The 26,195-nt window shown below is 44.9% G+C and overlaps 2 protein-coding genes and 1 long non-coding RNA gene across 4 annotated transcripts in view; 2 read left to right on the top strand and 1 right to left on the bottom strand.

Annotated features, from left to right (window-relative positions):
* PDE11A (phosphodiesterase 11A) overlaps positions 1-7,069 on the top strand; it is a 110,615-nt gene extending 103,546 nt beyond the window's left edge. Inside the window, exons 20-21 of one of the 2 annotated variants that reach the window (XM_038142988.1) lie at positions 4,305-4,365; positions 4,595-7,069. In XM_038142988.1, coding sequence (XP_037998916.1) covers positions 4,305-4,365; positions 4,595-4,743 — 210 coding nt within the window. In that variant the 3' untranslated portion in view covers positions 4,744-7,069. Of the gene's footprint in view, positions 1-4,304 lie in introns of both variants that reach the window. The other variant, XM_038142989.1, reaches the window with a different exon arrangement.
* LOC119703307 overlaps positions 1-26,195 on the bottom strand; it is a 71,787-nt gene that overhangs the window by 27,706 nt on the left and 17,886 nt on the right. Inside the window, exon 2 of the long non-coding RNA XR_005257612.1 lies at positions 13,864-13,947. This is a non-coding gene — a long non-coding RNA (uncharacterized LOC119703307). The remainder of the gene's footprint in view (positions 1-13,863; positions 13,948-26,195) is intronic.
* LOC119703306 (tetratricopeptide repeat protein 30B-like) lies at positions 10,536-13,110 on the top strand. The gene has a single exon (XM_038142990.1). The coding sequence runs from the start codon at positions 10,606-10,608 to the stop codon at positions 12,604-12,606; it is 2,001 nt and encodes a 666-aa protein (XP_037998918.1). The 5' UTR covers positions 10,536-10,605; the 3' UTR covers positions 12,607-13,110.

The raw sequence follows: 26,195 nt of genomic DNA, 5'->3' as shown, positions 1-26,195 counted from the left end.
TTTCTGCATTTTAGATGCTTTATCTATCAAAATATATATCTCTATACACAAGGAAAGAAAGAAAAGAAAAACCAAACCACTCTGCCCTCCTTACCTTCTCCCACAAATAGCTTCCTCTAAGTATCTTATGCGCTTCCCCATTTTGTGCTCTTGCTTCAGGCAGCCCTGCCCCTCTCCCAGGTGCACACAATGTAGTGCTGAAGTGCCATTAACATTTTCTTGTGCCAAAGAGTTTATAGGTAAGCGGAGCTATACTTTGGGAAAGAATGCTGTGGGCAGAGTAGTACACAGTCCCAAAAGACATCTCAATAATTGAAGGTGCTAAGAAAAAGACACTGCTATACAGTAACTTTCTGACAAACAGCTTAGTCACACATCTGAGGTAATACATGGATGCAGAAGAGAACTGCAAACCTCTCTGGCTTTTCCTAATGCTGGAGCAGGCAGTGCCTCCCCCATGCTTTATCACTCTGCAGCTAAGAACAGCTTTGACAGTGAAGGGGCTCGTATGGGAAAGGTCACCAATCCTGTACCTAGTGCTGTGCCGCAAGGCAGCTGCACTGCAGTGGAAGGACTGCAAGTGGGCAGTGAGGTCCCAGGCCTTGGGAGACGGGAACTCCCCCAGGCAGGGGCTCCCTCTCCCAGAGCCCAGCTGCCTGCCAGCTCCCAGCCTGCCCACTGCACCGAGCAGGGATGAGGAACAGGGCATTTCTGCAGCTACTGAGATTATGTGGTGGTATCCCATGTCAGGCAGCTGGTGAAGACCAAGCCTTTTCCTAGGAAGGCAAGTAATAAATAAGGCATTAAGAACCCAGATACCAAATTAGACAGATCATGAGCAAAGCTGTTTGTAAGAGGCATGCATCAAAAATAGTAGCATGGAGGAACAGTACATCAAGGTGTTCTCGTGCAGTAAAAAAGAAAGCAAAAACTGCAGCCAGGAGGTGGAAAACCCTGACAAGGCTACAGCCAAATAAACTTAAAGAGCTTTGGGAATAAATTGGTGGTTTAATTCGGATCAGGAACAGGTGCAATTAATGTAATTCAGTAAATGGTCCAGGCCCTGCCAGAAGGGAGAGAAATGTGTTGCTTTTGAGATAATTTCCCAGAAGCTTCATAAAAGCAAATTGATTACTGGAGTTTAATAATTAAAACAGGGCCAGACATATAGTAATCAAATGAGTTTTTAATTACATTTCAAGAAGAAATAAAATCCAATTTGTGCACTTTGTATCAGAGAAGCCTACTGAAATGCTTTGGTAGCTGGAAAAAATAAAATAAAAGCTAATTTCCATAGGAATTATAGTAGTCAGTTTAATTAAAAGACTAGATCAGAATGAAAAAGTCCCAAAGTGAAAGGATACTAAATACAGAAGCATCGGTTCAAACATCAAATCAATGTCTGAATAAAGACATTTTATAGACCAAGTGCAAAATCTGCACTATCAAGTGTTACTAATCTAAATTAATGTGTAACAAAATAAAGTTTCCTGAAATTACACTATATATTTTGTACATATTCAATTGAATTAATTGCTGGTGCTATGGAAAAAATTAATATCAAAGACATGGTTTATTCTTTCTTAAATACTCCTTATAATCTGTTTCATCAAAGTTAATGTTAGTAGTTAACCATTCTTGTTATTTACCTGGTAGCCTCTGTTGCACCTGGGTTATTAGACTCTAATGTCTGCTTAGATCTATACTTCGAAGAAATACATGTGTATTTACTTACAGATTTAAAATATGTTTTCAGCTCATAGGATAACAGTGATTACCACAGAACTGTGAGGGTGCTTCCTGAATCTATTCCCAGCCTACCTGGGCTCCTGGTCCCTGCTGTAGTCAGTGCAAAGCTAATTGCTGTAAGCACCTCGAGCACTCGCAGTCATCCTGGCACAGGACGTGACAGGGCTGTCTCCTGCCATAAGCCATGGCAGATGCCAACGCCTGGAGGGACAGGCACAGCAGGAGGTCATGCCCAGACCTCTGCAATTGCTCCCTGGCACTAGACTGGAGAACATCACAGTCTTGTGGTCAGTCTTAGCAAAAAAGCAAGGTCAAAGAAAGGACACAGACATAGTCGAGAGCTGCACAGCCACAGAGACAGAGCCTGCAGTCCCAGGCCTGTAGCTGCTATAGGTTCTTGGGTACAGTGTATATATGTATATATATATATAGTGTATATAGTATATATACTATATATATCTAGAGAGAGAATATAGTATGTATGTGTATACATATATATACACACATATATATATGTACACACGCACACAAGCATATATATGCATTTATATATATATATATACAGAACAGCCTGTACTGCATTTTGTACTTACAGATCCTGCGGCTCACAGGATGAGAGTGCTGAATATCTTTGGGCTTAGAGAAGTTTGAAGCATGCTGATTTTTAAACAGTAATTTAACGCCAAGCTGCTTGCTTATATATATTTCTTATTATTTATTGATTTGATTTTTTTAAATATAAGGTGTATACTGGAAAAATGTTTCAAAAAACTTTTTGAAGCTACTGGCTGTGGACAGAAAGGATCTGATATGTTGCTATCAAGGGCTGAGTATCGCCTGTGCTATCTTTAGACACTGAGCTGGCAGTGGTAATGCAGGTGCTAATGGTATTGGCAATGAGCTTTTCAGATACTTTCAGCTGTTTATAATGCATTACTGCCCCTCTGTTTTAGACTCTGCCAAATCAGGTTTAAGGAATACTCAACATTCTGAAATAAAGATATACAAATGCAGAGTTGGGAGGCATGGTGATGGGAAAGTTAAAAATCCTTATCCATCCTATGAAATGAATGACCATCAGCAGCAAGCAAGGCTCTAGGGGGCAGAGACTGCAGTGAGCCCTGCCTCTTACCCCAGGCCCAAGACTGCAAAATTATCTGCCCAGTCTGGGCCATATTCTAAGGAAATAATTTTGAAGTGGATTTGATTCAAGTTCCAGCATCTTCCTCATGATGTGATTTTTCATAAGTGCTGAGCATTCATATTTCCTACTGAAGTCAACTGAAATTGCAAGTTTTCAGCACGTCTTAAAATCAGGCCATTAACCCTTAATTATCATATAAGAGCTCAATTAAAAATCTACCAAGACTCACTTCAAGCCAAGCTCCCATGGCTTGCAAACTAGCTATAAAAAAATCAAGTTCTTTAGTGTTGTCTGGGCTCTGGGGACCATTTAAAGCAGCTGCTGTTAACCCTGCTATTTGAAGCAAAAACTGATCAACTGCAAAGGTACCTTCTTCCTCTTCCCTTTCATTTTCTTATCATTTTCTGCACTTCTAGAAGAGCAACTTTTTCTGTCTTCTTTGTCCTTTTTGGTTTTTAATCTGTCACCAAACCTTTCTTTCCAATGACAAATACATCGTTTCCATGCTATAGGAGAAAGCATGCTACCCAGCTCTCAGCAAAAGCCACTGCTTGCTAACCAGAAAAGCTGCAAAAGAACACTCCTCTGTCCTGAGAGGACACATTACATGACCACTTGGGAGGCAAGTGGTTAACCCTTTCCTGACACACAGTGCTGCTGTTAATTTCTGTCTCTCTTTAATGTAGATACAAAACCAAGTGAAGCACTTGCGGTCTTTGCGCATGAGCAGGTGATATTAAAGGGAAAGGTAAAATAAACCTGTAGCAAAGGTATGCAGGAATTCCATAATTCAGGATGTATTCAAAGCCAGATGAAACCAGATTAAAGATTCTTACTCTGACCTCTGTGACCTTTGGGCTGGGTATGTAGAGAAGAGGTGATTTCAGTGCAACCTCAAAGAAAACTCCTTTATACTTTTATAATTTGAACACACACTAATTGTTTTTTTTCTGCCAGCTCTGGAAAGAACAGTACTGTTGTGGTTTAGTCATCTATAGGAAAAAAAGAATCAAGCACTAGGGAGATTATTTCAGCTTTGTCCAGCTTGTCATCCAGCCAGTGGACCTTCCTGCTCATAGATGCCATAGCTGGTAGCCTCAGGCACTTGGGGATCCCTCAAAAGGACTATCTTTAAGGATTGCAAGAAAGCTAAAGTAGTTGAGCAGCATCTCTGCCATCTTGTGTGCCTTTTTCTACATTTTTGGTGGCTTAAAGACTTATGTAAAATGAGTCAGATAGATAACTCAATGGGGACAGTAAATTTATCTCCACAGGTATATACAGATGGAATGAGGAGGGTAGGGGCATAGTGCAGATTAAACTCTTTTTTCCCCCTGTTATGTCTGTCCTTAAAAAGAGTGGATATACTATCAGTATTTTTTCTCTCATCCTCTTTTTAATCTTCTTCCAGTGTCTAGTGAAGCTGAATGTGAAACTGAAGCCTATGCTGGACTCCGTGGCAGTAAATAGAGGTAAATGGGAGGAGCTGCACCAAAAAAGACTTCCTTCTCAGGCAGCATCCTTGTCCTCCTTTTCCTCCAGCTTCACCACGTCTCTCAAAGACATAAATTAAGCCTGCAGATATCAGTGTCACTTTACAATAAGAGCTGTCTGAAAGGTTTTCATAAGCTTAGACCCACCATTTTTAAAGAAATGCTTTCCCTGACATGCCTAATTGATGGGATATTATCTTGATGGCAGCACAGTTTGCTTTTCCTGGAAGGCTTAGTGGGACTGAATGGAAGCCTGCAGTGGGATTGCGCGGGTATCTGGAGCGACATGGAACACTGAACAGAGGAAGCGTTCATTCAGCTCCACTACATTTCAACTGCTGCTGTAAAAATCTGTAAAGCTGACAACAGACTGAAATATAAGAACTCACAGCTTAATAAAATTAATAATACAGAGCAGGACTGGGATACAAGCTGGCCAATTCATATGCAAGGAGCTGCAGAAAACAGAATAGTGTGTAATTACATTGTTGTTTTGCATCACTTCAGTACATGTTATGAATCAATTATGCCTGCTTTTGTGATGCTCCTCTCTTACTCTCCCTCCTCTTTTATGCCTGAATGTTCTGAAAAGCCTGCTTTGTATTCTGAAGAAGTATTTTTTTACAACAAAGCTTCTTAGTGATTGATCAGGGCCTTTAGAATTGCCTACCTTTGCTACATTTAAAAACAAACTTTATTATCTTTAAAAACACCAAGCTGTCCCTTCTTCCCTGAGAAATTTATATTAACGCTGCAGCAAATTTCTCAGCAAGAGGAAGTTTGCATAAAGGCAAAATATTGCATGGTAATTTTAGAGTGTTTTTTTTTTCTTTTAAAAAGTGCTCTTATTCATTTTTTTTCTAAATTATACTGTTGCCTAAGGAAAAGATTAATGAGGTTTTTTTTGAAAACAGAACACAAATAAAAAAGGAAATCTGTTGCTTTGTGCTTCAGGTTTATATTACAATGAAAAGCAGAACATGGAAAAGCCTTTCTAGTACAATTTCCAGTTGAAATTAGTATTCTGAAGTAGTGGAGAGGTAGCGTATCATCACACTGGATTACCCCTTACTCTCTCGCAGTTCTTTCAGTACAATTTCAAATGCTATTACTACAGGTAGCACAGCACTAGTCAAGGCTCATGTGTTGACACCCTTGGTAAAGGTGTCCCTAAAAATCTAAACAAATATGACAGGTCACAAAACCAAATGTCTCTCTGTGATGACCCTAGTATTACCTGAAAGTTGGTCTCCTTCCATTGGTGTCAAGATCACTAATGCAGCAAACCTGTGATCTGTGATTTGAGGATGTTTTCTCTGCTGCATGACCAGACACAAGAGGAGTTGTGTTGCAGTGCTTATGAGTGCCCATTCATAGGGAGAAAAAAAAAAAAAAAAAAGCCTTTGTACTTCATGAAAAATGGGATTCTAAATATAGGATTGTCTGGCAGCAGAAATTAAAGCTGAATTCAGCTTAGTTTTACACCTGTGCCAAACTCCATTTACTTCAGTGGAATTACCTTGAACTGGCACCAGCTTAATGGAAATCAGGACCTGGCCCAGCTGACCAGATGCAAACAAGCTTTTCTCCTTTCTAAGGAAACTGAGTTGTTAGAGCCTTAGAAATGCTGACTACATCAACCAGAAACAACAAATCTGCTGATCCCGTCTTTAAAAGAAGCACAACAAAACAAAAATGCTCTGTGCTTCTAATGGTGTGTAGGACAATAGCTGGAAATTCAGTAGCATTGTGAGCCAATCTGTTAGTGCACAACTCAACCACATCACTCTCTAGCAGAAGGAAGCAGGGAAGGAGCAGAAATGCAAACTGCACAGCAGTGAGTACACACACCAAATGAAAATGCTTCTGCTGTTCTTTTACCACTTCTTTCTTCTCTGAATAAAGCCAGAGCAGTTTAGTAAGCAGCAAGCCATACAAACCTATAACACGTACTTGATTGGAAAAACAGCTACTAGGAACCGACAGTACTGCTGGCAGGTACACACGGCTTTCCTGAATTTTGATATTGCATACTGCTAAGTGTAACATAATTTATAATGCATATCCTACAGCCTCCCCGAAGGTTGAGTCTCCCCTCATTTCCTCTCCTTTTTATTGGCTTCAGTGCACGGTTGCCCATGGCAACACCCACAGGCAGGAATGGGGACTCGGCAGCACCGCAGCCTGACACACAGCTGAAGCCCTAACAATGTCAACCATCAATCAAGTGACTGTTTGTAATTGCCTCCATCTATTTCTCCTGTCTTTTGGTATCTTTTTGCCATTGTGGGTCAAAATTCAGAAACTGCTGACTAATGTTATGGTTCTGTTCCTCCATCACAAGGAAGAAAATGAGAGCACACAGCTTAATCTTATCAAATTGTTCTCAGGAAAAACGAAGCAACCCTACTGAAACTGGGGGGCCCAGCAGTGCATCTCAGAACAGCATTCAGTCTGTGAAAGTCATTTAGCTCAATCTTAAAAAAACAACCAACTAAACGAAAACCTTATCTTCTTTTTTTAAGACTTAGCTTAGGAAACAGAAAAAAAAAAAAAAGGAAAATATTATTCTTTGTGGAAGCATGTAGTACATTAAAGAAACATATTTCAAGTCTATTATATTTTAAGATTGTTGGAAACACTTTTTAGCTACTGCTTATAAACTTGATGATCAGAAATTGTATCTGCTTTTCATTATTTCTGATAGGGAAAAAATTCCCAGTATTTCAGTCAGTTCTGCCAAACTCTCTGAGATATGCACAAGACATATGATTGTGTAGGTTATTTAATCTCATTCTCTGTCTTTTACTTACTTCCCTGCCTGCTGAACAAGGCAAGATTAAAAAAAAAAAAAAACAACAAAACAAAACAAAAAAAAAAAAAAAAAAAAAAAAAAAACCAAAAAACAAAACAAACCAAAAAAACAAAACACCAGAACATTGAAATCAGCCTAATTCTGTGAATGCAAATAAAACAGGGATCCACAAGAGGCAAGGACCTATCAAGAGAGCACATGAAGAACACAAGTGTTACCCAGGACAGGGCTGCTTGGCCTTTCCCTTGAAATGCCCAGCAAAAAGACAAGTCACCATTTCTTTGTCCCAGCTGTAAGTGGAAATCTGGCCTTGAATGAGGCCTCTAGCATTTACAATTCCAGTGCTAAAATTTGATGGGCACGTGGATTTTCCATAGGACACCCAGTGGTGCCTCAGGCTGCTTGTGGCAATGCCTTTTTTCCTAGGTGTCCTACTGACTCATGCCAGCTGCTGCCTGAATCCGGTCAGGTTTCTAAGCCCGTGAACTACAGGCCTCGAAGTCTCCCAGAGGCAGGCAGCAGCCTTAATTTTGTCACCAGAAAATGCTCAAGTCTTCATCCCCATCCTCAAAGGTTGTTCAGGCCAAACAGTAATTTCACTTAGGATTTTCACCTGTGAAAATACTTAACAAAATAACCCTTTCCTCACAAAAAATGAAACCCAAATAAAATAATCATTAAAAAAAATTCACCATAGGTGTTCTACAATTGCAAAGGCTAATCAGGAGTGAGCTAAACATTCAAATCCTGCTTGATTTTGAGCAGGCTTCTGAACTGCAGGTGCATCTGCCCCACCAGCTGGTGGCGAGTAACAAGGGTGGGCTTGTCTCCTGCCCTTCTGCCAAAGCCCCTTGCATGTGCTCAGCAAGGAGACAAGGATGCCCACTGGGTACAGCCCCAGTTTTGGCTTCACTCCTGAGAGGGGCATGGGGCAGACAGGCTTTGGTGGAAGAGCTCAGGTCTTGTATGTGTACTCCCTTGGACTAAAGTTCTCCCCTGCAACACAACAATGTGACCCCACCAGAAAACTGAACACGGTTCGAGGCAAGGAGCACCTGGGGTAGAGGCTCCCCGGTGGGTGAGACAGAAGAACCTCCCAAGAACAAGATATCCAAAAGGTGTCTTTGGCCATAAGCTGAGTAGCGAAACCAGACAATTCCCTCCCAGCCCGGACCTACAGACAAATCAGAACAGCTTCAGAATGCAATGGAGATGCAGACTCTGCTTGCCAGGATGCGTTTTTGCTCCTGCCCTGAAGCAGAGCTGCACAAGGTCAGGCAGCAGTAGCTCACTGAGGTTTGAGCTGGCTGCCTCGTGCGGCAGGCAGGCACAGAACTCCCCACACCGCTGTCTCAGCCAGCCCCTAGGATTTACAGGGCCAGGGGTCTTGCCAATAAGGTCAATTGTGTGTTTTGTAACCACAGTGGACAAGTATGTTTCTAGCTCGGGTATTTCTTCAGATGGTGTCCTTGGTGCAGCAGCTGCATTTTTCTGGTCTGGTGACCTTGCTAATTGCACCTTCTTAGAGAGCACTGCAATCTCATAACGTGCCTGTAGTTACCAACAAAGCCAATACTAGTACTCACAAATTATTTTTGAAAACTGCAACCAGCAGTGCCTAATGGAATTGGTAATATTTAGATTAATTCATTCTAGGAGTGTTTCAGTCTACAGGCCAAATACTTATTTTCCCTTTATAAAATCAAACCAATTTTAGTTCCTGATAAGTCATTTGTGCATTGTGTGAAAGTTTAAAACAGGTTTATTTCAAAGATACATAAAACATACTAACAGGCACTTCAATGCCTAGAGTTTTATGGGCAAGAAAATAGAGAGCAAGAAGGTTTTTTTAATGGTTTTTTCAAAGGAGGAGTTTTCAAAGAGTAAAATCATGTGAATGGTTTCTAACATAGCAATGAAGTGGGACACTCTCTAACATAGCAATGAAGTATGAGATGCCTCAGAGATTCCCGTTGCTGGAATGTGCCACTGTTGGAATACATCCTGTATATTGCTTGCTACCTCTTCTTTCTTGATTACTTTGTATTTAATTATGAATTCTTAAGCATGTAGACCATTACATCCTACAGTTTTCTGAGGAATATGCCCGTGGGAGACAGCTGACAAATGCACAGAAATACCATGTGTCTGTTCTAAGGCAAGTGAATCCCAGATACTTGCAAAATGTGTATCTTAAAAGATTTCTGCATCCTTTTCCTTTTTTTTTCTTTTTTCCATCCTAAAACCGTTACTCTTACTGTTTTGCTTAGTATATCAAACTATGCTGGTTCAGCTTTCAAAGCACGCTTTTGAAATTAGCAGCTTGGGTTTACTGGTCTTTATCTTTTTAAAGATAAATCATTTTAATAGCTTACTATGATTTTCTTTTTTTATTATTATTACTTTTCTTTGAACTTGTTGGGATCGACCAGAGCTGTATCTATTGATTACTGAATCACACAAATAGAAGATGCTGAAAACATGTGAGACTGAGCGGCCAAATGCGATTTTTGATACACAGCCTTGCAGCACTCAGTCCTGGGGGCAAACCAAACTCCTTCACTGGGTATGCTTGGCATTAGTCTGAGACAACCAGAAACCAGATCTGTCTGGTAACCCTACGGGAGCTGTTCACATGCACAGAAATTACAGAGTCTGTAGTCTAGAGTATCGCGGGTCAGTAAAAATACCATCGGGGGAAAAAAGTCCTGCCAAAGCACAATTACCTTGTTGAATAGGAAAAGTTGGAAGTAATTTTTTCTACTTTTGAAAACTGCAGGAAAGCTGTCGGATTGTGCCACACAACAGACATACTTCCTGCCATCCGCCAGTCTTAACCAACTTTGGATCTTAACAGGCTGTAAGGGGGATGTTTCATGTGGACAGAGCCCAAGAGAGGTTACATGCTTCTTGACTTGGGCTACGTGTTTAGCTTAGAGTGTGCTTTTACACCACTTACTCCTTAAGGGAACTATTACACAGCGTTTAGATATACAGGAGCTTTTTACTCTTTATTCCTCCCGGTTGCACGAGATCCCGAAATGAGGGAACCATTCTGGCCCAAGCAGCGACTTCAGGAGGCTCCAGCTCCTTGCGCCAGCTCGGAACCAGCACCGATCCCGCGGTGTCAGTGCTCGGGACACGGGCGCTGGGAGGGGAGCAGAAGAGGGCGGGCAAACGCAGAGGACGCGGCTCCGCTGCCGGCACCGGCTCCCACCGGCGGCAGGGCGGCCGGTCAGGCCCGGGCAGGGCGGCCGCGGCCATCGCCCGCCCCACGGCACCGCCCGCGCCGCCGCTTCCGGCGCAGCGCCCGCCCGCACGGCAGCACTTCCGCCGCGGCGGCGCCGTTGCCATGGCAGCGATGGCGCCGCTTCCGCCGCCGCCGAGGCAGGGCTGGGCCGGCCATGGAGGCCGCGCCGGTGCCCGAGGGGCAGCACACAGCCGTGGTGTACGGGCTCATCGGCGGCGGGCGCTTCGCGGAGGCGGTGTCGCTGCTGAACCGCGGGCTGCAGAAGAGCTGCCGCTCCCGGGCGTGCCTCTCGCTGCTGGGCTACTGCCACTACCAGCTGCAGGAGTTCGCGGCGGCGGCCGAGTGCTACGAGCAGCTGGTGGCGCTGCACCCGCAGCTGCTCCCGTACCGCCTGTGCCACGCGCAGGCCCTCTACAAGGCCGGGCTGTTCGCCGAGGCCCTGCGCGTCGCCAGCCCGCTGCTGGACGCCCCCGCCTTCCACCGCCGGGCCCTGCGCCTCCAGGCCGCTGTCCACTATGCCCAGGGCGACCTCCCGGCGGCCCAGAGCCTGGTGGAGGAGGAGCTCGCCGCCGCTGCTGAGGGCGGCTCCGGAGCGGCCGAGGACCCGTCGGAGCGGGCCGATGCCGAGGTGAACCTGGGCTGCCTGCTGTACCGGCAGGGCCGGCACGAAGAGGCCAGCGCCAAGTTTGCCAGCGCCATGCAAGTGTTGGGGTACTGCCCGGAGCTGTCCTACAACATGGCGCTGTGCTCCTACGCGGCCAAGCAGTACCACGCTGCCCTCAAGTACATATCCGACATCATCAAGCGCGGCATCCACCAGCACCCAGAGCTCAACGTGGGCATGACCACCGAGGGCATCGACGTCCGCAGCGTGGGCAACACGCTGCTCCTGCACCGCACGGCCCTGGTGGAGGCCTTCAACCTCAAGGCGGCTATTGAGTACCAGCTGCGCAACGTGCGAGCGGCGCAGGAAGCGCTCACGGATATGCCACCGAGGGCCGAGGAAGAGCTGGATCCGGTCACGCTGCACAACCAAGCACTCATGAACATGGACAGCCAGCCCACTGATGGGTTTGGGAAGCTGCAGTTTCTTCTCCTGCAGAACCCCTGTCCACCAGAAACTTTTGGTAACTTGCTACTTCTCTATTGCAAGCACCAATACTATGACCTGGCAGCTGATGTGCTGGCAGAAAATGCCCATCTGACCTACAAGCTGCTCACACCTTATCTGTACAACTTCTTGGATGCCGTTATTACTTGTCAAACTGCCCCTGAGGAGGCTTTCCACAAGCTAGATGATTCCGCAGGGACAATGACTGAGCAGCTGAGAAAACTCACAAAACAGGTACAGGAAGCTAGGCAAAATTGGGATGATGAAGCTCTAAAAAAGGCAATTAATGAATATGATGAGACTCTGGATAAATATATACCTGTCTTGATGGCCCAGGCAAAGATTTACTGGGACATGAAGAACTACACAGTGGTAGAAAAGATCTTCCACAAATCAGTGGAGTTCTGCAAGGAACACGAGGTGTGGAAGCTCAACGTGGCTCATGTGCTCTTCATGCAGGAGAACAAGTATAAAGAGGCTATTAGCTTCTACGAGCCAATAGTTAAAAAGCACTACGACAACATTCTCGATGTCAGTGCCATCGTGTTAGCAAACCTCTGCGTTTCCTACATCCTGACAAGCCAGAATGAGGATGCAGAGGAACTAATGAGGAAGATTGAGAAGGCAGAAGAGCAGCTGTCTTATGATCATCCTGATAAAAACACCTACCATCTTTGCATTGTCAATCTAGTCATTGGTACCCTCTACTGTGTGAAGGGAAACTACGACTTCGGCATTTCAAGGATCATTAAAAGCCTGGAGCCGTATAACAAAAAGCTGAGCACGGACACGTGGTATTACGCTAAGCGGTGTTTCCTGTCCTTGCTGGAGAACATGTCCAAGCACATGATCATGCTGCGTGACAGTGCGATTCAGGAGTGCCTGCAGTTTCTGAAGCAATGTGAACAGTATGGAAGAAACATCCCAGCTGTCATTGAGCACCCCCTGGAAGAGAGTGGAATGCACAGTGGGAAAAACACAGTCACCTATGAAGCCAGGCTTTTGAGGGCACTGATGTATAAGATCACTGGGTGGGCTGAGTAAATGTTATCATACAGCAGAAATGAGAACTTAGTTCTTTTCTTGTGCTTGTGAGGTAACGCTAACCCTCACAAAAATCTCTAAGGATTTTTTGCTGTATTTTAACAATGTTCGGTAGAAAATAGAATGTTTTCATTAAATTAAGCTGTATCAGATAACTAAGAGCATTCTCAATAACCAGTGATGTTAAATACAACTTAAGATGTGTTGACCAAGAATATCATTATAGAAATACCATAGAGTTTTCACCCATAAGGTAATACTTTATCCTTCTGAAAATTTGATCAAGTTTCTTTTCATTGGTTGACATTTGAAAAAAAATTTGTTATCTGTCTCTTCTAGGATAGAATTTGAAGAAGCTGTTGTTTTAATTCTCTAATTTGTGTCCATGTGTGAAACATTTCTTTCTTCTGCTTTTTCTAAGGTATTTTTAATATGTTGCAGATCACATCAATAGTATATTTAAACACAAAAAATGGTTTTATAATAAAAAATCAGTTCCATAAACAAATATTTTCTTTGGCTAACTCATTAATAATGCATGAGTGTTCTAGCAAATTCTATAACTAATACAGGGACCAGGAATAAAGACTTCCAGGAAGATTCTATTAGGATGACACTTCAGTTTAGATCTACCTTTGAAATAAAATTTGTTATGACAACTGGCTTCAGTGACACTGCTCAGTGCTGCCCCTCAGAGTCCCAGAGCCCACACCATCTGGGTGGCAGCTGTTGCCCTGAAAACCTTTTTGGTAGCAAGGGCTTACTTAGTAATTCAGTCCTCTGTGTGCAGCCCCCTCCAATCCAAATACTGTTCTGAAAACAGTCTCTGGTAAGAGACCTGTGAATGTGAAATTATATTCATGAAGAAAAAACCATTGTAACTTCCATTTCATGCCAGGCTTACAACCTGTACCCTTGGGTGGAAGAAATCTGCTTCTGTTTCCTCCGTGTGTTACACTCTTCCTGCACCTCTCAACACTTCTCCAAACCCCTGTTTATTTGCTTAATTCCTTTACTTGGCATTTCTGTCACCCTGGCATCAGTCTGGGTATTTTCTCAACAGTCTTTCCTTCCCTTTCCAAACATATCTGTTCTACAGTGAAGTGTGACCAAAATGCCTTCCAGTGCTTTTATGCAGTCTGCTTCTCTGTTCCATGGCTGCTCTTCTTTTTGTGTATTCTGCCCTTTGAAGCAATGTGTGAGTTGAAGTTTTTAAAATAAGGATCAAATATCCTTGGCTTTAACTCATTTGCTTACCTTTGATACTGGCTCCCTGAAGAGCTGTCCTGAGGGAATTTTTGAATCAGTCTGCATGTCCTCAGTTTCTATGCTGTGGTTTACCTGAGAAGAAAGAGAACAGCATTTTTAAAGTTTTGAAGCTATTATAAAGGAATAGAATAATCAGTCCTTCCAGAGAGTTAATGTGTATAGGGACTGCACAGGCCTACAGCCATTTCAACACAGAGGAAGTCAACTCTTGTCTGCTGGGGGAGAAACCTGTCAGGGCTGAACATATCACGTACGACTGAAGGAAATGCTGTGTGTTAGGTAATGCTACAGTTAAACGTCCCTAAACGTCCTATAACAGTAAATTAAAATCAAATTTAACAGTGTTAAGAATGGAAAAATGTTCTCGAGAGACTAGAGAGCAGACAGAATATGCAGCAAGGTGTCCTAGAGAGGCCTCCATAGCTCATCACTAGGCCATTAAGCCCCTGATTATTGTGATATTAAATATTTCCCACAACTGTTTCCCCATGGGGAGGAGACCTGTGATTTCAAATTTTGTTCACTTCCATGAAGCACAGCAGCAGGCTGTAAAGCATGTCTCTAATTTACAGTGCAATTGTATTATATATTATGCAGCATAAACAGCATGACCTTTAAAAAAAAGTTTTTAAAAAATCACACCACATACCATTGTCTGAAGTGCACTAATAGGCAATGCCCTTTATTTAATATTCATTGTGCGTTTTCTGTAAAAGTCACTGGACATTTAAAAAAAAATTCTCTTTGCATATTCATGCCCCTGAAAATGTTGAATGCCCTCTAATGGAGAGCAGTTCAGACACTGATAGCTCCTGGTTTTCCATACAGCCAGAGTGTGGCTTTCATGAGGGCACTGCTGCCAGGATTTGCACCCCAAGTGCTTCATCGCTTCCTTGCCTCCCGTGCCCACACGGCTGCACTGCCAATAGGCGGAGGCAGCTCTGGCACACACTGGCACCGGCTCCTGGGCCGCAGGCTGGGGGGGGAGATGGGCCATGCTCCCAATGGAAACATGTCCCCAAAAAAGGCTCTGTAGTTCTGCAAGCTACGGCTGTTTCAGAAGATACAGCTAGAGGGCAGTCGGCATGCCTGGAATTTGCTTCATCCTGTTACATCATAACAGAAGTGCCAAGAGCAGCATTTTTCCTGTTCTTCCTTTTTCCTGCTGTTTTTATGTGCTTTTCTTCAGGGAGTATGCTGTGCCCACAGACAACCCAGGGCTTCTGAGCAGGTTGGGTGATGCTGAACACAAGGACCTCAAAGTGGACAGGCCTCTGCTGCAGAAAGAAGAGGGAGAAGTGGCAGAGCTGAGACACAAGAGGAGGAGGAGGCCTGGGACAGGCACTTCCTCCTCTGCTGCATCAAGAGATGCTTCTGCATGGAGTCTCCTCTCCATTCCAGCAACATTTTCCACCCTGTCCACCATGGCCTCTTCCTCAGCAATAGCACCCAGCCTTCCCATGGCAGTGATATGCTGGGGCAGATGCCCTCATCCTCATTTTGTCCTGGAGAGCTGCCTGCACACACGCTCTGTCTCTGTGCCCAGAAGAACTGGGGCCTGCGCTCATATGGCTGACATCTTTTGTTGCTTCCTCCAGTGGCAAGCACACGTTTATAGCATCCCCCACTGCAGAGCACTTTGGTCATGAAAAATATATAAATGTTACAACCACTTTTATTACCATCTTTATACCACATTTAATGTTATCACTATGTGACTTACACACAAAATACATTTTTAAAGGAAAGCACGTACATTTTTATTTACAGAGGAAGGAAGATAGCAAGTAACAGTTTATGCTTCCTATACATATAGTAAAATCTGCCTAAATTATTGCCCCAAGCCAGCAGAGTTCTTTTGTTCCAAAAAAATATCAAAAACACTTCCCAGAAACCTCTGACCATATTTACAGGGCCTGCAATGGGCAAACAGCTGCAGATAAGCTCATATTCCTAAGTAAGAGCCTCTGTTGGTTTGGGGTTTTTTTATTATTATTGGGAGCAAGGGGAAAGAAGCCCTCTGTTGCAGCATAAGTGTCTGAAAGGTGAGCGGCACAAGATGCTTCCCATGTACATAACCACCCTATCAGGATTTCATTTGCACTAATAGCCTCTTTTGCATCTTGTCCTCAGGTCATCTTGTGAAATCTTCTTGTCCTCAAAACTTGCAAGGGCTTGACACCCATGTTGCAGGTGACAAACTGTGTTGTACTGCAGTGGACACTTGTCTTTTTGTTACAATCACCTTAGCAGTAATCACAGCACACATTGCACAAGCAAAGGTCTCAGACCAATGTTCTGACAGCAGCCTACCTGCACTGGCAGGAGCAGGAGAGACACAGAGGGCCTGAGATACAAATTGCTTCATGCTCCACCTTGGATCCCCTTGGTGCTCAAATCTCCATCTAATGTCTGCTGACACCATTAGCACAACACAGGTACTGAATGCCAGGGACCCTTGTGATCAGCTCCACAGTCAGAGCTGATCCAAAAATTTCTGTAATCAAGGGGTGGCTGACTTTGTGGTAAGACAGAGACAAAAGGTGAGACAGCAGAGTCTTCCTGTACAGGGCTGGGAGGAACATGACGACCGTTTTCCTTGGGAAGGTTGCGCATGCTTCTACTGGGTAAGCAATTTTAGCAGAACAAGGAATGTTATTTCTCTAAAAATAGTGAAGTTACATACAAGAATAAAAGTATATTAGTAAATACAAGTAAAATTAGTAAATAGAAGAATAAAAGCGGGTTTTGACATCCCATTCCATAATATCTTACTGACAATATCCTATTTTAGAAGCCTGAGTTCAAAGCTTTCACAAATGTATATTGGCTTTAGCTTCCAACAAATGCAGAAGAGTCTAACACTGAAAAATTCAGATTTGGAACACTGATGTGATAATGTGGCTGTGTGGGCTGAAAGAGAATCACTGAAAGATCCATCCCTTCCTCTCCCTCAGGCTTCTCTTCCTTTATTTCTCTTTAACCTTTCAGTAAATGAAATATCTCTATATTTTGGGACACTGCTAAAACCTGCTGTCTTCTTAAGGAGTAGGTATGGCCAGGACAATGCCCATCTCTTGATGTTTTTAAAGGAAGTGGTTTTGCACCTCATTTGGACAACCTGTCCAGTTTCTAAATGAAGTAAAAGAGGCATTAACTACTGACAAACTTTTCAGGCTCTATTTTTTTTTTTTTTTTTTGGTTATTGCTTTTCCATTAAGTAAAGAAATTGAGACATTTGGACTCATTTTCCTAAGAACCTTATGATTAGCATAATTTTCCTAGATCTTGCCTGAATTTAAACTAATAAAGCCTTAGAGCAAGCCTTGCCAAACCAAACGAAACCAAACAGTCCAGAATATTTCTATTTTTGAAGATCTTCCCCTAAATTCACTGTAGTTTATATTCCAAACTGCGGGCCAGGAAAACCAATCAAAAAGTTCAAATTTACTTCAATGAGTCTTAAATTGGCGTCTTAAAAAATACCCATTTTCACAGACTACTATTTCAAGCCATCCAAGCACAGCTTCTGGAAAGTACTGGAATACTACAACCCCAGTTTCATTCAAGGACAAAACCTCTTGTTTCTACCCACTTAAAATGCTGCTTAGAAATCAGCTAACCCCATGTTTCCCATGGCACAGTTGCCGCACATTAAGAAAACATCACTGTTGCTCAACGAGAAGCAGAAGTTGGCGGGGGATTCTGATCCTTCACCCGGACCTGGCCAGGCACAGCCTCTGCCCCAGGCACGGAGGCGCCGCGGCTCTGAGCAAGCCCAGGGCTGAGTGCTTCCGAGCAGCTCGCCTAGATTAGCCCGCAGCGCAGCCCCAGCCCCGGGATGCTGTGTGTCCGCAGCCACCCTACCAGCAACGGCTCGGAAAGGGAAATCGAAAACACAATTGCCACGTTTTCTCTGGAACATGGGAATCATCACTCGGCGTCACAAACTTTTAAACTCCCCGGGGTGAATGTATGCACTGGCTCTGAACGCTCTGAGCCTCTCATGGCTTTTTTGTCCTCTGCTGTGTACAGTCATTTGCTTCCCTGAATTTCATCAGCCTTTCTTGCTGCTTACCTTCTCCTTTCCCCCAACTCTGACCCTAGGACCCTTTCCAGCCCGTGTCACGAGCAGGGAACAGGCTGACGAACAGCTTTTTATGAGTCGGTTTTATTTTATAGCTCTCTTTCCCGTGGGAGAGGGCAGAGGGAGTTGGCTAACACTCAGATCCCGTTGGGTTGAACTGTTTACTAACAGCCGTTTTCCAAATTAAAATTAGCACAGCTCGGATTTTTCTGAGCTGCTCTTCTCGGGTGCCTCACAGAGCTCTTTGTGTGCCCCTCCGCTGATTCACGGCCGCTCACACCGCCGGCAAGCAGGAACGAGAGAGCTCGACACGGCGTGTCGGATTTTCTTGCTCTGTCAATGGTATTTATCACCGCGGCTCCCACGCGGAGCAGGAGGAGATGGAGAAGCACCATCAGCGCTGAGGGACGGGGCATTCAGAGCGCACATAAATCCTTTGCTCTTCCCCTGCTGAGCAGCTCAAGGCACATGGCGTTTTCACAGCGTCGAGCGCCACACTCTGATGGCCGACCCGGCAGCAAAGGCGCAGCCAGCATCCCGACAGCCCCGCGCCGCTGCCGCAGGTGCGGAGGCACGGCATTTCCCCCAGGAAGCACCAGGAACCGGGTCCCGGCTCGGCGGGAGCCGCGGCCCGGGTGACCCTTGCGGCGGGGCCGCGCCGTGCCGCAGAGGGCGCTGCTGCGCCGGGCTGGGCCGGGACCCGCGGGCCGGCATCGGGGACGGGGACGGGGATGGGAACGGGAACGGGAATGGGAATGGGAACGGGAATGGGAATGGGCCGGGAGCCGGAACGGGCCGTGCCGCCGGCGCAGCGCCGCTCCCGACATGAAGGGGAGCGGAACCCCGCGCTTCCCAGCCCACGGTAGAGCTCCCTGCGTCGCATGGCTGGAGACAAGGAATGTCCCAAGCGAGCGGTGAAAGGCAGTATCCCTGCTCCCTCGGGCCCGGCGCTGGCCTGCCCTCGGCTCTCCAGGAAATCCCTACTGCCCTTTCTCCGCGTTTAGGAGGAGCAAGGACATGCACGGCCCAGCAGAAAGGCGCTTGTGCTGCCTCTCAGCATCAGCAGGAGGACAGCAATTTTGGGTGCCGGCGTCTTCAGCCCAGGGATTCAGGCATTGCCATGCACCACCGCAGCCTCCTGCTCCCCTCTCGCACCTTACAGGGACTGCACACTGGAGAGGAACCTGCCCCTAAGTAGCGCAGTCTGACCTCTAGGCAGGTGTTCGTTCAGTGCCCTGCACCCCTGAGCGCACCAGAGCGCCCCGGGCTGGTGCCGCTGGCACCGCGGGGAGCGTTTGTTCACGCCCGGCAGCACCGCCCCCCCCGCCTCTGCCGAGCGCTCGCAATTGTGCGCAAGGCAAGAATCACCCTCCCTTTAGGGATGGGGAGCAGCCGCAGCTTTACCCGGCAGCACCGGGGCCGCCTTCTTTTCTGCCTCTCAGCCTGCGCTAGAATGTATCAGGGCTTCGGAAGGCATGAAATGCTGGTCACAAAACTCGGTAGCAGTGAAACGGCCAACAAAATACAAAGCTGTCGGAGCGGGATGGCGTCTCTGGGAAGGGAGATGCGGGAGCCCTGCCCTCGGCCTTTGTGCTCAATCCAGGGCTGAACGCGGAGAGACGCCTCCCTGATCTTGGGAAATGCCTGCCAGCGAGCATGTGTAATGTACTGTGAAATTTTTGTGACTTGCTGGGTTATAAAGCTGGTTATAGCAGAATTTAATAAAAAAAAGGAAACCAGTTTATCTCTTTCTGATAATTTCTCTATGGCTTTAGGGTCTCATTCTAGCTTCCTCTCCATGCCTGGAGAGGTGATCCTAATATTCAGCATAAAATGTACAGATTCCCTGAAGGGAACTTGAAAGAAATTCTCTGCTTCAGATTCAAACCTGACAGTATATATCACATCAGGGGATCCCTTTTATCAGCAGGATATTCAGAAGGGATGAATGATTTACTCACATAATCTCTTAAACCTTTCACTTGCAGAGTCTGAGATAGAATTTATAGCATTTTTATCATTTGTGCCCAAAAAAAACCCCAGTAAAATTCCTCTATGAAATCTGAAACCCTACTCACTGATTTTCTAGCTGATGAAATTTCAAAGAAACATGTTTTTCTGTGATAGAGTAATAGCAGGCCTTTGCCTTGGCTTTGGTGTTTTCTCATGTTAGAGATCAGATAATTCCTCCCTAGGGAGACACATTAAATGGAAACCTCCCATCTTTTGCAATTGAAAACACTGAGGATGTGTATTAACCTCCTGTAATTTAAGACCGTACCGTGTTTTATAGAATTATTTTCTCTGATTTCCATTTTTCAATTAGATGCGTATTTACACAAGAAACCTAAACAACCAATGCTTTCATTCTGAGTTTTAACCTAAGTAATTAGCCTTGCTTCTAGATGATGAGGTAAGCAACTTATGTGACAACACTTGCTTAATATTTCTGCCATGAAATTACTGCAGAAATGTAAACCAAAAATGGGCTGTGATATATTTCTTTTCCTAAAATATTTTTCCTGCCTGATATGTTCTCCTTTTTCTGACTAAAATATAAGCTGGGTTGAGTCCAGGTTGTTTGTCCTGTTGTACCAATAGAGTGCTGTCACATTTTTTATTCTTCTAAAGTAAATCTTGAATTAAACTGGTGGATATGAGCCCAGAATGAGAATGCAAAACAGATCATCATCTCATTTGCTAACATTGTCATTTTGTTTGTTGTTAGAACCCAGAACCATTGAGTCTTAATCTGGGCTGATACAAATAGACATGTAATAATGCCAATAACCGTTTCTTTATTTGAACTTACGAGGTTCCAGAGGCAGGAGGCAAATGAGCATGACTGGGCTGGTAATGAACACATTGGAGACAACCAGGAGTACAAAGCAGAGCAACAAAAACTGAGATTTCATTTTAGCTGTTAGTAAACGTGTGCTCACCCCTTAGAAGGGGGTTGCTGGCTCTGAACTAATCCCCAGAAAGTTGTCTGCGAACAGGGATGCAATTCTGGTAAGGACTTCCCACCTCAGACCACATTTCTGTCACGCCCGCAGGGGGCCCCTCACCCCTACTTTTCTGCCTTACAGAGCTCCTGCATGAGCTGGGAGTTTGCTCAGTCGGGACACCACTGACCTCCACGAGGCAGGGTCCTCACCGAGTGCTAAATTGTGCTCACACTCACCTAGTGCAAGCCCCAGTAATTCCATGCAGTTCAGCAAAACAGAGTCAAATTTACACCAGCATAAGTGACAGCAGGATTTGGCCCTGTGGAGCAGGGTCTGTAAGGCCAGATCCTCCATGGGTATAAGTTAATTTGGCTCAGTTTGCATTTGCAGTGCCAAATTTACTTCTTTCCATTTAGTATGTGGCCAAAGGTCAAGTTAAGAAAATATTTCACTGTCATAATTATTCCCATGGAATCCAGAGCAGTTTGTATTTGGCAGCCAATGTCACTTCCCATGCTTTAAGAAGCTGGCATTAATTTCCTGACACTGAACAAAGACAGATTCATTTACCCATTTTCCTGACTGCCATTTTCTTCACCTGGCGTGTCTGAATCCCTGCAATCTGAAGCAGTTCTGAAGAGGAGCCTTCCTCGGCCCTACTATAGCACTAACAATAACCGTATCTCCATTTAGTGAGGATTCGTGCTGGATTTTATTCAGAGGTAGTTTTACTTTAAACCTGGGGAGCAAGCCCGGCAGCTGTGCCTCCCAAGGGCTCTTTGCTGCTGCATTTTCTCCCGAGAGCCTGCCCGCAGTCATTAGAGAGCAGAGGCTGGATGTCACAGGAGGGTGATTCCAAGGCTATCACTGTGTGTCAGTAGCCCTGCAGCTGGATAACACCGTGTGGTGAGCAGCCCTTGGGAGCAGCTCAGTGCTTCTGGCACGGACCCTCCAGCACCTTCCCTCTCCCAGCATCCTGTGTATGCAGCAAAGCTCCCAGGGAGAAGCACTCTTCCATTTTTCCCATTGAAATGAATCCCAGACTGGGAACAGCCAAGCAGAAGCACTGACGGCCGCAAGGGCACTGGGATGGAATAAAGTCTTTAAGGGCTGCAGGGGAGCCAGGGTGCACTTCTGTGCCTCCAAGGGACTGAGTTTTGGCTCTGCCTGCAAATGCAGTTGCAAACAGCCACCCCCTTTCTTTTTCACAGAAATATTTCCGTCCATGACACGTAGCTAATATCCTCAGCTGATGCTGGCTTGCCTGGCTCCCCTGAAGCAATGAATATTTATACTAGCTAAGTACCAGCATACATTTCATATCCTTCTGATTATTGCTTACAGCTATTCCTGTTTGTTTTCCCATAGTACTCAGAAGGCTGAATACCTTTTTCATGCAGCATGTTTTCACCATCATTTTTTCCCCTGTAGGTTTCTGATTTACACATTTTGAGTTCCCATCACGACTTCGCATTAATTTAAATTGGGCAGTGGCAAAATTACCTAAAGTGCACTTGTCCCACCCTGACACACAAAAAACCACATCACTCCTCTCTGCTTCCTGCACAAAAAAAAAAAAAAAAAAAAAAAAAAGAAAAAAAAAAAAAAGAAAATTCAAGCCAGATAATTCTGCACATCCATGGCAACAACATAGGCATGGAAACAGCAGGGTGGACCCTCCGACACCCTGGCCAGTGCTGCAGGATTTCAGTAAATTTTCCCATTTCTCAGGATATTAAGTTTGACTGCAAGGAAATCTAGACATCATGTAATCCCCGTGCAGCCTTGGAGCTAATAAACACACATAAAACATGCCACAGCCTGGAAGCTTGCTCAGAGGTGCATGTGTGGGTTTTGAAATGAGGACAAGTACAGCAAGGGTGCAACAGGGCACAAAGAGCAAAGGAGGAAGACTCAAATATGGATAACATGAGGAGGCACAGCCTGTTGGAAAAATACAAATTTTCATAAGCAGGGAATGCCAGCTCAGGTTTGGATCACACAGTTGCCACACTGTGGCAGCTCAGCCACTGGTGCATGTGTACTTCCCTCTACTCCTTTGTCCCCCAGAAGGGATCACCCAGGGCAGGGACACACACAGGGGTGCCCTGAGTAGAAAAATGGCCCCCCCAGTGCAATGAGCAGCTATCCCTCCCCCCGGGATAGAGAAGTGGGACCTGAACCATGCAGGCATCAAGACTGGGTTCTGACGACAGAAGCGGCTTTTAAGGATCATCACATCCTCTCTGCCATTTCGCTCACTAGCCAGAGATGAAGCAACTGTGTGGATGAAGCAACAGAGCCCTCAGGCCAAGATCTGCATGGCATTTAGGCACCTGAGCTTCACCGTTTCAGCAGGAGGTTCCCAAATACCTGTGGGAATCTGTGCCTTAGGACACGGCATGCTGAGACAGCGCCTCAAAGCGCACACCTGCGCTGGGGCTGCGTGGCTGCAAGTGCAAGGTTGCTCACCCCTGTGCAGAGCAAGGAGCTGGCCAGGCTGCGGCTCCTGGGGCCAGGCAGCAGCGTCCTGATGCCTGCAGAGCAGCCCCTCACCTCCTGCTTTGGGCCTTGCCGATGGAATGCTGAGCTTACTGAGCTGTTGACAGGACATTTTAAATAGTTCAGTTTATTGTCCATCTTGAACCCTCTCTTCTTCAATCCTTCAGCTGTGAGTTTGAAAACAGGTGCTGTCATGAAACACAAATTGGGATTTCTTTATTCCCACACCTGCTCTGCTGTTATGTGCAACGCTAGAGCCAGTCTCACCAAATCCATGACCACGACTTTGTGGCAGCAAAGCATTGAGGCAAAATGCACAGGGATGAAGAGAAGTGTGGTTTCTATCACACAAGCTCATGACACACAAGAGCAGTTCCTTACATGCTCAGGAAGCATAAGATGGTCTCATCACACAGCTTGGGTGTACATCTGAATCTGAGATGGAACTGTATGTGAGACACAACACTCCCTGGGCATGGGCTGGTGGAAAGACACAGGGGTGAGAGGAGAACAAGCCTTGCAAGCCACTAGGACGAAGTCCAGAGAAGGTACAGGCACTCTGGGTGGCTGGGGTTTCCCTTGACTTTCGCAATGCTTGTACAACTTGTCATGTAAGGACAGCCCCCATACATATCTGGTCTCAGCAACCTTTTAATTGCTTTGGAGGTTTGGGTTTTTTTGGGTTTTTTTTATTAACTGGGATAGCCTTCATCATGCAGCAATGGACACCCACCTCAGTTTTTATAGGGCCATTACAGCAGAAGCTGACAGAGTTGCTAAGAAACCTCATGATTTTAAAAGAGTTTTGTAACTTTCATACCTCAAGGTAGATTTTACATTTTCTGTGTTCATTTCCAGCAAATAAATTCATTATCCCTTGCCTTACCCTGTACTTGGTCACTGATAGAAGCTTCTTGTGTCTCTTCTCTCCAGCAGGAAATTCCCAGCGGGACACAGACAATGATATGCTGGTATAGATAAGAAAAATGGGTGCAGAGTGTATAATTCAGCTCTGAATCATGATGTCTTAAGGGTTTAGTGAGGAAATCTAATTGACACATATGAGTGTTCAGGAGTTAAAACCATGTGGTGAGGGCTGTCTGGTGATTTTGCAGAGCTGCTGGCAGGAGCCGGGCTGAGGGAAATCCCCCTGGTGATTTGTAGTTTTGGAAAAGGAGGACCAGAGCTGCTGAACTGCCAGGAATTTGATTTCTGGCCACAGCTGTTTATTCCATCTAGTAGTGTTCCCTCTCACAAGGCAAACCCACACCTTCTGAAGAGGCTATAACACGCACTGCTTATTTTTACCACATCACAGAAACATCTGACTTGGCTCTCCCCCTGTATTTTTAATGCTTGCCAGTTCTAACACTTCAAATATAAAACTTGCAGATCATCCTCTGCCTAGCTTTTGGGTTTCAGTGTGGTTTTTCCCTAGCAATGGGACATGCCCCAATGTATTTCTGAGGAGAGCGACTCTCATCTTAACAAACGAGAAGTCATTGGCTCTGTATGATATATGCCCTAGTTAAAGTAAACAATAACGTTCATATTTTCCTGTAGGCTGCATCAGAGCACTGGTCAACCATTCAGTAAGTAGCCCATATTTCTTATTGCAATTTATGGCCTTGAGATGGACAGGAGCTAATGCAAATGTCCTGGGCTTTTGTGAGGGATGGTGCAGGGCACATAATGGCTTTGTAGTTACAAATGCTGAGCAGATACACAGTTCACTGATCTGTTAAGCACTTTTGAGATCATGCAGTGTGTAAAAAAAAATACTATGTACTTGTAAATGTCAAGAGGAGTTACTGATATTTATAGAAAAGAAACTGTTTTACTACTTCCAGTTCTGTGGAGCAAATATGCTGGATACTTTAGGGTTCAGCTCCATCAGCCCAGTAGTTTCCACGTGGATCGGATTTTTAAGGTCCTAAATTGATTGAGGTGACCCCAGCAATTCAGCCCCCTGCCTGAACCAACTCCCTGGTCATTTAAAGCCCAGGGAAAGGCAAGTGACATTTAACAGTGGGAAAACAAGCAAAGCAAGGCGAAGTGAAGGGAATATGGAGGTTTGTAATATGACAATAAAAAACAAGGCATGTGCATTTCATCAGCTGGATATCACAAAGAGCTTGATCTTGCAGGCTCTCTTTTGCAAAATACGCATGGGTGTAGGAATTTAGAACAGAACACAAAAGAGCTCACTAACAGGACTTGCCAAACACAGAATCAAGGCAAGCAAGAAAAGAAGGGATCAAGTCTGACAACAAACACAACATTCTGGAAATTACAGCTCTAATTTAATGCACCACGTGGAAGGCTTTGCATTTTAATTTATCAGTTTCTTTTTAATTGACCAGATTAATTATTTCCACCTTGCCATTTGGCAGGTAGGTCACTGTTCTTTTTCACAGCATTAATGAACTAATTCCATTATTCCCCCCTGTAATTAAAAGTGCTGGTTACAGAGACCACATTTATAAATTGGCTTGGTGCACAATAAAATTTACTCTTTATTAAAGAAAATATAACATCATTTCCCATGTCAAAAGAGATTTCTTTTCCTTGTATTTCTCCACCAACAAAACCATGACTAGAAAAAATTCCCCTCAACTCTGTACTTTTCAATCAGTAATAAAAATGGGTAAAATAAGATTACCAGTGAACTCCTAAACATCCACAATCTCCTTTGGGCACACCATGCTCAAGCAGAAATGTGAAAACAATCTAAGGCTCGCATTATCCATGTTTTGTGCTCTAATCAAGGGCTCCCAGGATCA

The sequence above is a fragment of the Motacilla alba genome, chromosome 7 (assembly GCF_015832195.1).
Source record: "Motacilla alba alba isolate MOTALB_02 chromosome 7, Motacilla_alba_V1.0_pri, whole genome shotgun sequence".
NCBI lineage: Eukaryota > Metazoa > Chordata > Aves > Passeriformes > Motacillidae > Motacilla > Motacilla alba.
Note: the sequence above shows the minus strand (reverse complement) of the source record. Positions and strands in the feature narration are given on the sequence as shown.